Source organism: Sinocyclocheilus anshuiensis, unplaced genomic scaffold (genome assembly GCF_001515605.1).
Source record: "Sinocyclocheilus anshuiensis isolate Anshui unplaced genomic scaffold, SAMN03320099.WGS_v1.1 scaffold246, whole genome shotgun sequence".
NCBI classification, from domain to species: domain Eukaryota; kingdom Metazoa; phylum Chordata; class Actinopteri; order Cypriniformes; family Cyprinidae; genus Sinocyclocheilus; species Sinocyclocheilus anshuiensis.
This window is the reverse complement of record NW_015542356.1, coordinates 2,406,389-2,421,309: the sequence shown is the minus strand read 5'-3', so window position 1 is coordinate 2,421,309 and position 14,921 is coordinate 2,406,389. Positions and strand designations below refer to the sequence as shown.

At 37.6% G+C, this 14,921-nt stretch overlaps 1 protein-coding gene across 1 annotated transcript in view; it reads right to left on the bottom strand.

Moving 5' to 3' along the window:
• clip2 (CAP-GLY domain containing linker protein 2) overlaps positions 1-14,921 on the bottom strand; it is a 47,560-nt gene that overhangs the window by 28,972 nt on the left and 3,667 nt on the right. Inside the window, exon 3 of the mRNA XM_016490576.1 lies at positions 3,690-4,207. Coding sequence (XP_016346062.1) covers positions 3,690-4,207 — 518 coding nt within the window. The remainder of the gene's footprint in view (positions 1-3,689; positions 4,208-14,921) is intronic.

Below are 14,921 nucleotides of genomic sequence, written 5' to 3'. Positions count from 1 at the left end.
TAATAAATTACAGAACGTTTAGCAAACACTGAGGAATCAAATAAATAAATAAAAGAGAGCCTCCATAGCGTAATGTGTGGTAAACAGCAAAGATACGTTTTTCAAAAATGAAAACAAAAAGAAAAGTAAAACTAACGGTGACAGTGCTTGCATGCTTTTGTAAGAATACAAATAGTTAACAGAATAAACGTTTAAATTGTATAATGTGCACTAAAGATTTTTTTTCAAGATATTGTTTTTGCTGCTAAATTATACAGTCAGCTAGTTTAATTTCATAGCTTATATATTTTTATTCAGATGTAGTTTTTCTCTGTAATGAGGAAGTGAGTATTTAGTGGATTGCGTTTAACAAAGGGTTTAAAAGAGTGACCATTAGTTCCACAAACACAGTATTGATATTCTGTAGTGGTGTAGAAAAAAAATAGTGCTGGTGTTGGATCGGTATTGGCCAATTCTTAGAATTTGGAATACTCTATGTAATCTTACACTGCAAAATAATAACTCAAAAAGATTAAATGATAACATCATAATTATTTACTGAACCCTTAAATTAATCAATTATATAATGAAAGCCATAAAAACAGACAATGAATCGTGATAATCGGCATAATCGCCAAAGCCCTAAAATAGACAATCGCAATAACCGTGACTATTTTTAGACAATTAATCGTCAGCCAAATTTCATAACCGTGACAGCCCTAGGACCGAGCACAGATTTGCAAGACAGACAATAAAAACTCAACCCACAGAGAAAACAAGATTTATCCTATGGCAGTACATTATGCATCAGCACACAACTTGAACTTTCCACATTAAAACTCACTTGGGTGGATCTATTAAGAAGGCCAAGCACTTCTGGATTTTTCATTTAAAGGCCACAAATTTTTCCAAATGAAATGAGATGGATTTGATTTATTTTTAACTCTTTCCAAAAATCTGTTTTATTCTAGCTTAAAGCATTCTTTTTTTATCAACACTTGAATATAGATAGGTTTCATAAAAATGCATAATTTTGAGCAAAAACTACATCTGGATAATATTCAGTACGATTATCAAAGCATAAATCTAGTAAATCGCTTCCATCAATACCTCCAAAGCTTGCACAGACATATACCACTTCCTGGATCAACATTTTACTCCGTAACATTATGCAGTTTTCATTTATATGCTGTCTATTGCTGATGATCGCATTATTTTTCATATGCATCTTATGCATTAATGCATATTTCATATGCACCCTAACCCTAACCCTTCCAAACATAAGAGATTGCTCGTTTCTCCGTCCTGTTCACGTGTGTTTTTGTTCGGGAGGTTTTGTACTCGTTCAGATCTGTAATAGCGCCCCCGAGTGTATAACAGTGAAAACACGGAAAGCCGTAAAATCTTGTCTTTGGCAGGGAAGCTTTTTGGAAAGAGTTAAGAATTGCATTTGTTGTAAGAATTTTTAATTTCTTTACAGTTCTATCATGACAACTCATGACAACTCGTAGATTTTCGCATGGTGATGGATATGACAATGTTTATATAATTTGGTCTTGGTGGAATAGATCTGCTACGCTGCTGCTGAATTGCTGCTGCTGTTGGTTATTGCTGTAGTCGTAGATTATTGCTGCTGCTTCAAAACAAGGACAGGAACTTGCTACTGCCAATACATACGCTGATACAGTGCTGTGAGTATTTAAGACATACTGCTGCTGCACAAATAGCATATATAATAACCCACAGCAGATCTGTACAGGTGGAGCTGGGGAAGATGGAGGGTTTCAGAGGAACTCTTAAGCTCATTGGCTGTGTTTACAATGAACCAATCAGGTTATGCCAAGTAGTTTAATGCTGTGAATATCATCAGTTTGCATCAGCCTGCACCATCTAGAGCAGGGATGTCAAACTCAGCCCTGCAGAGTTTAGTTCCAACCCTGCTCCAACACACATACCATGTAGTTTTCAAATAAGTCTAAATGACTTGATTAGGTGGATCAGGTGTTTAATTAGGGTTGTAGCTAAACTCTGCAGGGCTGTGGTCCTCCAGGAACTGAGTTTGACACCCCTGATCTAAAGTTTCATGATAGAACTCGGCATTTATTAACGTACTTTACACGCTGGTTTTACCTTTCTTTCTTCTGGTCATGTTTTTTTTTCTTTTTCCTATACAGAATTCAACCTGGTTTTGGTGTATTTCTTAGTACTACTAGTTTCCTTTAAGATTCTGGACTTATTTTATTCCTTACCCTAGTTAATTACAATACAATACAATACTAAGACAGCCTTTTGTTTTAAGTGTGCAGTTACCTTTAGACATAATTAATCAAGAGAAATGTTCCAAGAGTGCTATTGTAACAGTTCAAAAAAACTTAAAATTAACATCAAGAAACTTCTCAAAATTAATCTTGAGAAACACATTTGAGGATCAGAATTATTATGAAAATTTCATCAGAGATTACCTACAGACATATAGACAGAGCACTTAAAACTTCTACTCTTTATTATAACAAAGTACCATGTCAGTTTGAAATCTCAAAACTGCTTGCCAAACTTACATTTAAATGGTCATGAAATGCAGTTTATGTTTGAGCCAGAGGAGTCAGTTTCCAAGGCAGAAGAAATTGAAATAATATGCAACCACAATGATTACAACAGTCTGTTTCAGCATGGTAATTGCTCTTGGTTGCTTAATTTTCGGTATACAGTTTTAAAAGTACTAATATTACTTGTCATATTACATTGGTCCAGCCAATGCACATGTGCAGTTCCAAACAAATGCAAAAACTTCAGATATACCAAGGTGGTGCACACATATTATTATGAAATATAAGTATTTTAAAGGGTTAGTTCACCCAAAAATGAAAATTCTGTCATTAATTACTCACCCTCATGTCGTTCCAAACCCGTAAGACCTTTGTTCATCTTCGGAACACAAATTAAGATATTTTTGATCAAATCTGAGAGCTCTCTGACCTTTCATAGACAGCAATGCAACTGCAATGTTCCCAGGTCCAGAAACGTAGCAAGGACATTGGTAAAATAGTCCATGCGACATCAGTGGTTCAACCGTAATTTTACGAAGCTACGAGAATACTTTTTATGCGCAAAGAAAACAATAATAACAATTTATTCTGAATAATTTATTCATTATTCTCGTAGCTTCGTAAAATTACGGTTGAACCACTGATGTCACAAGGTCTTACGGGTTTGGAACGACATGAGGGTGAGTAATTAATGACAGATTTTTGGGTGAACTAACCCTTTAACATTATTTGAGCATAAGAAACAACATTTACAGTATGGAACAGTACATGGCAGATTTTGTTGCCGATTTGAAATATGTTATTTAAATGTGGCAAGCAGTCTTTGAGATTTAAGGATTTCCCCATTCAAGTAAAGAGAGCTTTGTTTTGGATGCCCAAAACAGCTGCCCAGAGGTGTTGCAGAGTGAACAGACTTTTCTTGAAAGGGACTTCGGTATGCGTCTCAGGATACAGACTGATCTACGGGAAATGGAACTTCTAACAGCAGCTGCAGTGATGTCATGACTTTCCCAATTGGCGATTGGCTCTTTTACTTAGAAAGTGGGACTTTTTCCGCCAAATCACGTTGCAGTTTCTCCAGTTCATAGTAATACAAGTGACCCGTCTTAGTATATATACATATTTATACTATTATATTCACTGAGAAAAACTTCCAACACTCACCAGCACTCGATCTCCGACCTTAAGGTCCTTCTCTCCCCCTTTCTTCACAGATCCACTGTCAGACATGTTGGATCCTGACTCATTGCCGGTTTTGACGGAGCTGTTGAGCATGCCTTCTCTGAGTGGCATGACCACACGCTGACCAGATGCTTCCACACCACCCTGCAGCTGTGCGTTCTGCTGCTGCTCATCGCTTCCGTCTCCGATGGGTTGTCGCGTGAGCTTGGAAGGCCTGGTGAAGATGCCCTGCAAAGGCTGGCACTCGAAGTAACGCACTCCATTGACGGAGCCGTCATTTTTTCCAACCAGGTCATTCAGCACCACTCCAGCCCACTGTCCTGGGGAAAACTGGGTCTCTCCAAGATAGGCGATGACTCCTGGTTTGACTCCGTTCACCCAGACACGTTCACCCACCACAAAGTCCCCGGCCACCTCATCACCAACCTCAGAGGCTCTGGAGCTGGACTTGTCTGAGGCGTTGCTGCTGGGGGTGGGAGTCGTCTGCTTGTAGGGGCAACCTGTGAATAGAAAAATATTTGATAGTAGATTATGAAAGGAATATTCCAGGTTCAACACAACAAAGCTCAATTGACATAACTTGTGGCACAATGTCAGTTGCAAGATAACTGCCTCTGAGTTTGTTAAAACAAACAAAAACTGTGTGTACAATAACAGACTTACAATGGAGGTCTATGGGGCAGGGCATTCTGGAGGGTTCTCTGTCGCTCAAACAGTTTGAAGTATTACTATTCATTTTACCATGCAAAAATGTGTTATTTGAGACGTAAAGTCTAAACTATCTCTTAGTGGTGGAACTACTGTTGTAGGTGGATGAACTTCTAATTATGCAATACCAATGTAATTACTGTGGGTGGAGTTTGCTTCACATAAACAGTGTTGTGTATAGTTGCATTATGTCCCTTTTCTTGTATCCCTGTGTGTATCGTTTTTGTTTCTCCAGTTTATTGGATATATTACTGAAACGGTGTATACGTTTTTACAAAATAAGCATGAGATCCAATCACCCTAGTAACTTTCTGTTCACCCTGCTGCCATCTGGAAAGCGCTTCCGTAGTCTGATGGCCAAAACTGAGAGACTTAGGAGAAGCTACTTTCCTCAGGCCATCAGGCTCCTAAACTCAGCCTCTTAACATCTACAGGACTTCATTAACACACTCATCACACCCGTTACTTGACATTGTCGCTGCACACAGCACTTTCTGGTTTCGTTGCTGCTATAACAACCTGCACTGTTGTACTTCACTTTAAATTCGTCTCTGTACATACCTCAGCATATTCCTCACTTGTACATTCCTGTTTCTTTAAATATTTATTATATGTTCTCCTTTCTAAGATTATTGTGTAATGCCCTGTACTCTCAGGCTCTTTATTTTATTTGGTACAGTCTTATTATCTTATCTACATGTTTATTACTTTCTTTGTCTTATACTTGTCTAAATTTGCACAATCTATGGAGCAGGCCTAACTTACATTTCACTACTGGTTATGTATCATATATATAACTGAGTATGTGACAAATTAAAAATCTTGAATCTTGAGTGGAAATTATTTCCTGTAGTAACTAACAGTGTGTCACAGATGCAGGATTATTTGAGAAACTGGAAGACTTTCTTTGGAATATCATGCAAAAAACAAAGTGCACTACTGTTCAACGGTTTGGGATCGCAAGATTTTCTTTGTTTTTGAAAGAAGTCTCTTAAAGAAGACTGCATTTATTTGATTAAAAATACAGTAAAATAGCAATATTGTCAAATATTATTACATTTTAAAAGAACTGTTTTATAATGTAATGTTTTAAAGTGGTCATATGATGTGATTTAAATTTTTCCTTTCTCTTTGGAGTGTTACAAGCTCTTGGTGCATAAAGAAGATCTGTAAAGTTGCAAAGACTAAAGTCTCAAATCCAAAGATATATTCTTTATAAAAGTTAAGAGTCAACCACGCCTACCTAAAACGGCTCGTTCTAACACGCCCCCACATGTCTACGTCACGATGTGGGAAGATTTGCACAACGCCGCCCAAATGTTCACGCAAAGAAAGAAGGCGTAACTTTTATTCTCGCTGTAGTATTGTTGCTGCCGCCATGTCGTGAGGGCGCTGTTTGTTTCGTTGTAAAAGCCAAACTCCTTTGTTTGGCCTTCCAAAAGAGGACCATATCGCTTCGTCATGCCTAGAGCTGATGCTGACTCATGCTCATGCTGGTCGCTGAGGAAATACATCAACTTCGCGCTGTGGATCAGCGGATCGGCTTTCACCGTGGATGAAGCAGAGTCCAGCCCAGGGTCGTCACATGTGTTTGCCGCAAGCCCGCCGGACGCTCCTTCATCGAATCCGCCGGCCGCGCCGTTCTCAAGCCCATCGGCCTCCACTCACTCTAGCCCTCCGGCTGTTCCTCACTCTAGTCCCCGGCCTCTGCTCACTCATCGACTCGTTTCAGAAAGGCGGGGCATAGAGGAGAAACAATAATGTACAGTATGTGGAAAATGTGTTTTGTTTCTACAATTTTTTTTTGTTTTTTTTGAAACGATTACATTTTTTCAGGATTTTCTGATGTGATGAACAAAGTTCAAAAGAACAGCCTTTATTTGAAACATAAAATCTTTTGTAACACTGTAAACTGTCACTTTTAATCAATTTTAACAGTAAATTTTATCACTGTAAATTCTATCAATTGTAACACTGTAAATTGTCACTTTGAATCAATTAATGCGTCCTTGCTGATTAAACATAAATCTCATTTAAAAAAGTTTAAAGAACTTTTGAACAGTATTGTACCATGGTACAACAATATATTACTTTCCCGATTTTGACACCTGATCATAACATCACTTTCCATATATGTTTTTAATCCCCATCATACAAAGTTTGGTGAAAATATTAAACGTTAATGTCAACATGATTCAGATTTCACAAAGTATTTACTTCTGCAATGTGAATTTTTCAGAAGGAAATGTATTGACTTGAAACTGGTTAATAAATCAATCCATTTTAAGCATCCATTTTAAGAATTTACAATGTTCTCTGTATTTCACAGCATATGTTGTCAACACGTGTTACACAGCTCATTTAATGCATGGCATCAGAGAACTCTCATCATTTCGCTCATGTCTGGATGTCACTGCAGCCTTCATGCAAGGTTGAGCAGCACTCTAATTTCTGAACGAATCTGGGTCAGTGGGATTTGCAGTGAAACAGTTTATGAACCTGGGTGCTTTGCACATGTGGCGCTTTTAACACATGCCTCTTACCGAATACCGCTTGAAGGATACAGTGATGATGTGTGAGCCACGGCTCATTTAGCATGTATTCAGTCAGTCTTTCACATCTCAGCGTATGTGTGTGGGGGGTTATTGATGCTGGGGGATGGGATGATGACTGCTTTTGTTTCTCAATTGCTCCAACATGTTCTTGGACTGATAAACATGGTGGTTAAAGATCTTTGAAATGAAGAATTTCTGGGCTCCTTATCAGTCAAAAAAAAACATCCTGACATAATTTGCTGTTGTTTATAAAACAACGCAGGGCTGGTGTGCCTCTTAAGAGCTGACAGACTGTCTATGTTTTTGATGTTATTCAACTACTATTGAGGTCAGTAGTCTACCACACAGAAGCAGAGGTGTAAACGTCAGCAGTGATGGAAATATATAAACAAATCCCCTTTTTTGGCAGAAAATAGAGTAGAATACAAAAACCAATATGGCCAATTGCAGCTTGCTAAACATACAAGAACTTCTTTGGATCTCACGGGCCAAGCAAACATGTTTAAGCTTCCATTTACCATATTTGATGGGCTCTACGTATATGCTTTAATCAATATTTATATGTAAAAAAAAAAGTCTAAATTAAATATGTTCATCATTTAAAGTAATGATATGGATTACTTTAACCATGTCTTTATGAAATATTTGAAGTTTAAAAGTATTAGTATATTCCAATGGAGGGTCAGAAATATAATGTAAAACACCCATTGCTGGTAAATTTTGTCTGTAGTGGTATGTTTATTTTGGACCATCGATGAACAGCTCTTTTGTGCAAAGTGCATAGTTATTTAGTCTGTGTTAAAAGAATAGCAGAAGATTTTCAATTAATAATAACTTAAATACGGTGTATTAAGAGGAATGTACTATTTTCATGATACTTTAATGGTGTTTTGGGGCAGTGTTTGAAGCTCCAAAACACACCATTCCCATTCACTGTTTATTGCATGAAACAGAACAGCCTGGACATTCTAATGTCTTTTTTTTTGTGTGTACCACAGAAGAATGAGTAAATGATGACAGAACTGTGTTTTACTCAACTACTCCTTTGAAAAATTATTGAACTGTTTTTTTCTTAATTCACATTTATTCATTTAGCAGACACTTTCCTCCAAAGCAGCAAATGAGGATCATCACAAGCAACATATACATATTTCTCAGCGTAGTGCAGTGAAACATAAGCAGAAGGAGTGTGTGTGTGTGTGTGCATGTGCATGTGCCGGGACTCAAGAGAGGAGTACATGAGCACTACACTACGGTAGAGAAAACTAGGCCCATTCAGGAAGTCCCGGCCCATTGCGGGGCTCGAGCGGAGGCTCTGGTGCATTTCTTGCCCAAGTGGCTGGGTTGCTACGGTAACACTAGATCAGTAAGGGGGAAAAAAGAAAAAGGAGTGATGCAGAAAGAAGAGAAGAACACAAGCCTCACTTCACTATTGTGCCTGCACTCCTCCTCCCACCATCTCAATCCCACCATTCAGCAGCACAAGCTAACACAATGACCCCAGCTCAGCCTTTAACCGCCCCCTGCACACACACACACACACACACATTTCTATCTCAGAAGCTCTCTGTGGAGTCCTGATCACTCCTCCTCCGTAAACACTCCCTCTTTTTCCCACTGGAGTATCTCCTGATAACAAAAACTTGGATTCATAATATGCATGTAACTTTTCCAATAGTAGTTTTTGGTTACTTTATTTTAAGATGGCCTTGTTACTGTGTATTAGACAATTATACAAAATATTAGGCAATATTAATTAACAACATGTACTTACTATAGGGTTAGGCTTTAGTTTGGGGTTGCTTGTAATTATGCATAACTTATTGTTATTGCTATAGTACAGGGCTATTCAATTAGTTTCACTTGAGGGCCGGATTATCGAATTGAAATTTTGAAGGGGGCCAAGGGGGTGGGTGGCCGTCCCAATCTCTTTCTGAGGGGCCTATACAATTAGAAATGAAGTTTAAATGCATATTCAGCAGTAAAATGAACTAATATTATCGACACCAACATCTATAAAAGGTTAACATTAGTGCTTTCTGTGAATCGATTTAAATAAAAAAAACTAATTATTCACACATTTTTATGTAATTAATTGTCATTAACTGCATATTAATATATTTATATTGTCATAATTTCACATTGAACCTCCAAATTAATGTAGAAACAATATAAAGATGGTATATTTTAAATATGTGTTTAATGGCATCTTTTTACTGAGTAGCCTATTGTTAACAATGGCCAGTATTTTTGATAATGCAATACTGCTACTGATGTCTCTATTAAATGCATTTTCCCCTTAATTTTAGCCATTAATTATAGCAATTCAACGTTACAGTATAATTGAAAGCCATTATTTTTAACATTTAGTAGGTTCTGAAAAATATAATTTTTAACTTTTAATTTAAGTGAACTTAAAACAATCTTCACATAAACTATAAATTGTATATGCATAAACTATATACATTAATCTTTATTCAAGCTACAAAACTTAATCAGCGACTAGAGCAGTCGAGTGATTTCTTTTTCTTTTGTTCTGTAATTTACATCAATGACAGACTTCATCAGATTTCACTTTAAAAGCAGCGCTGTCACTTTAAAACCATGCACATGGCGCGTAACTGACACACATCCGATTTTCTCCCAACTCTTTATGGTTATTTAAGACTTTATAACTCATTTAAGACCGTGTTTACAAAGTCACTCGCCAAAACCCAGCATTTTGACATAATTGTTTGTGTTTTTGTCCGTTGAAGCTCTACTGGTGTGCTGTCTGAAGCGGCTCAGAATACAGCCGAACACTGAATCTTTCAAATTATACTCCATTTGATAATCATCTTCGTCCAGTGTCTGCGCTATTTCTCGACAGACGTTATGACCGACAACACTGCCTTTATACTCCTTTAAACTAAAGTTGTGGATATGTCATAACGCCCTCACACAAGCCCTTGCGCTGCCATTTATTGATGTTGCGGTCTCCGGTTATTGTTGTTGCGTCTCTCATTCCTTTTTTTTGCGGCTGAGAAACAACGGCCCGGGCCAGTGTTTTGCCACCTTGTGGACAAACTGATTAGTGCAAATTAATGTGCGACCTGCGCGTACTCTTCCCTCGGGCCGGATGAAGATGAAGGGCGGGCCGGATTTGGCCTGCGGGCCACTAATTGAATAGCCCTGCTATAGTATGTAAATGTAACGTGTAACAAGAACACTGTAAAATAGTGTTAACTTTTTTTTTTATCCCAGTTTTATATGCAGGTACAAATGTAATTAAGTGTTATTTGAATGTAATTTGTCGATTGATTCCCCCAATAACTGACTGACATGCAAAATGACCAATCGTTATTCAGTCATTTTACACAATATTTAATGACCACATTGATGTGCAGAGATTTGTCAACATGAATACTGAGTCCAAGGAGGTTGAGCAAACTGAAGGATGAACTCAATCAGTGATTTTGTCAAGATTTTTCTTCTTGTTGCGCCGATTTCATCCTTCAGTTGCCTGACCTCTTTAAACATATTTTTCTTCTTTTCCTCCGGATTCTATTGCATTTGAGGAGGAACCGGGACATGGAAATTTGTCTACACAAGATGGAATTTTGCCACATTGCTTCTAACTCTCATCTGTTAAAGGGGGGGAGGGGGGTGTCTAATGCTATTTCATGCATTCTGAGTTATTTACACTGCTAAAGAGTTGGATTCTCCTGCTAAACATGGCCAAAATTGGATGCAGTTTGCAAACATGGATGAAATTTGTTTTTCCGGGGCAGCAATGGAGTTTCGCAAGTGTGTTTGTTTGTTCCCGTCATTTTGATGATTAATGTTTTATAAACTAGGCCCAGTTCGAAGCTGGATTTGCACATCGTTTGATACTGAAAGGTCATGATTCGGAACCGGAGGCGGTAAGTGAAACTGCATCAAATTTCTGTGTTTTGTTGGCAATCGTCGTGCAAGAGCTTGCGACTCTTTAGCTCCGCCCACAGCATGCCTCCAGGAGCTCGGCTGTTTGCGGAGAGACTCGTAAAGCTTTACCTTTTTTTATAAATATGATAAAACTAAAGACTCTTTGGAAATATGAAGGATGCAATACTACTTTATAGGTACTCAAGATTAACATGAGATTGGGTGAAACTGTGTGTTATATCCTCTTTAAATCAAGTTTGTAACATAAGAAAAAAGCTTAGTATTTGTAGATATGTTATGATAAATGCACGAAACATTCTGCACATTCAATGAGCAACATTTAGCGTTAGCGTCACCACAGTATCAGAAATGTTTTGAGACCTGTCAGTGGTCCTGTCAAAGAAAGTGACCGACTCAGCTGATTAAAGATGTTAGGCAACTCAGTGCTTTTCTAACTAAAAATATGACAAGAAAGCTTACTTCATGCTGCTTACTTCACTTATCAAACAATTCTGGTAGTAGAATCTTGACAATTCCATCTAGCTTAAACATATAAGCATACTCTGGATGGTAGTATGTAGGAAAATATAAGCCTGAATCAGACCGTTTTGTCCAAATTTAGGTGTTATCATTTTGAAACATCTATCTTGAAATTCATTCACTTTTAGGGTTTTCTGGTGAACTGATGACGATCTGTGACCCTGATTTTCGCTGTGGGCAGCCAATCAGATTGAAAATCATCTCAGTCTATATTGTCCATCAGACAGTGTGTAAATGGCAACCTGATTTAATGGTGGTCGTTTTGAAGCAGAGAGAAACTGAGAAACTACATTTAGAAAATAGGGTAAAGAACCATATGGCACAATTTTAAAGCAAAAAAATGCTACGACCAGAGCATTCATAAAGAATTCATACGAAACAATTATCTGGCCTAAAAACACTTAAAAAGCTACACTGGTTCAGAGAGTCTTGTGTCTATAAACCAATGTGCTACTCATTTCCTGTGCCTGGGCTGCATATGTAAGAAATCTTCGGGGAAAACTCTGGTTTTGGGAGTGTACAGAGCGTCAGTCTGTGGGCGGCTGACATGCCATTTTACTTGACCAGAGGATGATGCTTATAGTGTTAACCAGTTGTTACATTAGTATAGTTTGCTAAATTAATGCTTAGTTTTTAACTTTGAAAGCGTGCGCATGCTGAACGTAAACACCGCTCATTACGTTGATTATGTTCTCTCTCCAAAATGGAATTCTCCAGAATTGCTGAATAAATTATGTTATTATTGATTTCTTTGCGCACAAAAAGTATTCTCGTAGCTTTGTAAAATTACGGTTTAACCACTGATGTCACATGGACTATTTTACCGATGTCCTTGCTATGTTTCTGGACGTTGATCGTTGTAGTACCCTTGCTGTCTATGGAGGGTCAGAGAGCTCTCAGATTCCATCAAAAATATCTTAATTTGTGTTCCGAAGATGAACAAAGGTCTTACGGGTTTGGAACGACATGAGGGTGAGTAATTAATGACAGAATTTTCATTTTTGGGTGAGCCCTTTAACTATATATATGAACAGTCACATTATATACCATTTTTAAGGTGTAGTCTACAAAAAAAATAATAAAGAGCCTATATACTTTATTAATACACAAGATTGTGTGCAGCACAATTAAAATATGTAATCTTTTGATTTTTTATGTTCTTTTATTTATTAGCTTATTTGGTTGGTTGTTTTTTTGCTGACATATAAACCACCCTTGTGTTCATGCACAACATTGAAATATTTTCTTTATGTTAAAATGTTTTTAATAAAACCTCGCTAAAAAGTACTAGCTGAAATACTTGCATTCCTGAAGTCACATTTTGCCACAAGCACACACTCTTCTTCTTCAATCTCTCAGAACAGCCAGAGCACTATGATCAATGCTAGTGCATTTCCCTCGTATCACAGACGGTTAGCATTAGACCACAGGACACGACACATTAATACTATGGTGTGAAATTTTAAAAAGAACAGGCTACCACATTTTACCCACGCAGTTATAAATACCATGAGCTGCTTTTGCTAAACATAAAACACATACTGTTGGTAGAGACTGAAGAAAAACAAAGCGTTGATATAAAAAGACTTAGAGGGCAATAAATGTGAGTTTTGAGTAAAATGGCTTTTTAAACTACCCTTAAGGAAAATCACACGTTTGACGACTTCTTTATGTGAAAAGCAGAAGAACTCCTGATTTTCACTGCACTTCCTGTATGTGTGTGTTTTACGAACAAAGCATTCCACAGTCTGCTTGAACCATGAGACCCTTCTGGGTGACACACAAACTAATGTAAATAACATGGTCTGGTCTCGTTGTGGCTGGATGTGAGGTCGGCCAAGTCACCGAGGCAGGGATTAGCTCACTGTGATTTATGTAACCAATGTCTGTGTCACCAGTGTCAGCACTTGTCATCTGATTCAAAAGATAATTAACCACATTAATCACAATAAACCACAACTCAGATCAAACTGTTAAGGTATAAAGCAATCTGCACCCACTGATATTAACAAATGGTCTACCGTTTTGTAAAAAAGTGAGTTGAAGAGTGATCAAATCAACTCAAAACGTTTGAGGTCAGTATGATTTATTTGTTTTTGTTTTAGAAAAAAAGTCTCTTAAGCTCACCAAGGCTGCAATTATTTGATTAAATATACAACAAAACAGTAATATTGCGATATATTACAATTTAAAAGAACTGTTTTCTGAGTTAGTAACGTTTGTGCTGCTAACTATGTAGAAACTGTGATACATTTCATGATTCTTTGAAGAATAGAAAGAAAGAGCATTGTAACAATCTAAAGGCCCGTTCACACCAAAAAAGATAACTATAAAGATAACAATATTAGCGTCCACACCAGCGAGTGCACGCTGGTCTCCCGCTTTAAATTCTCCAGCTCATTATAGCAGGATTGATTCTGATTGGGTGTCAATTAGGGCTGCACGATAAATCGAAATGGAATCGAGATCGCGATTCGACAGAAGCTGCGATTATCATGCGTATCTTTCAGTGAAGCACGGTTCTGTGATCAGCAGTAAATCTCCATCCAAAGGCCAGAGGGCGCTCTCGCGCTGAAACTCCAAATACGCCCAGAAACCCAGAAAATGCCTATCGCTACAGTTGAATAAACAGAAGATTCAACTGCTTTCATTGATTCAACGTGACTAATGAGCACACGACTACGGCAATATACGGTTTATTTGAGTTCTTATTATTATAATTTTCATTCAAATAAAGTATATTTATAATGCAATGCCTTTATCACTGCTTAAATACTATGAAATATGTTGCGTGCCTTATTCTGTGTAAGAAGCCACATCATCTCACAGAAGAATTCATTTCAAACACTGAACTGACGTTATGAAGTGAGTTTGGAGTAAAAATTTTATTAAAACCGTGTCTGCACTTTGTTATAAGGAGAGGATATGATCTTGCATAACTCAGCTATGAACAAAACTCTGGTGTTTTGAGCAGTGAGTGAATTCTGATTAACATTGCGTTCAAGGAATCAACATATGTCTGTGATACATTACTCAACGCTGCAAAAACACATTGTAAGTATAAACCTTTGAACAGTGTTCGAACTATACCGTGGACTTTGGGGGAGCCCACTTGTTTTTTTAACGGGGGGGGGATACCATAATTCCTCCGTTCAATTAGGACTAAGGCATCGAGAGTCACGCAGACCTATAACAACCCAGCCACAACACATAATTGCGAATAACATGCCTTACCTTAACACAGAATCGCCCACAGAGTCCAGCGTTTATATTTTTTCTACGAATTTTAAGTTAACATGTACTAAACATGAGTGGAATTGGCACCGCAGCGCCCCCACACCTTGATGCTCATGACAAGAATAGCATGTATAGTTATCTTTATTGAAGTGAATTAGGTTTAAATCGCCGTCATGCATGAATGAATTATATTTTTGCAATTTTACACATAATAATCCAAGATGATCACATTACACAAAACTGAAATTGCACGTCAAAATAACACCTTGTC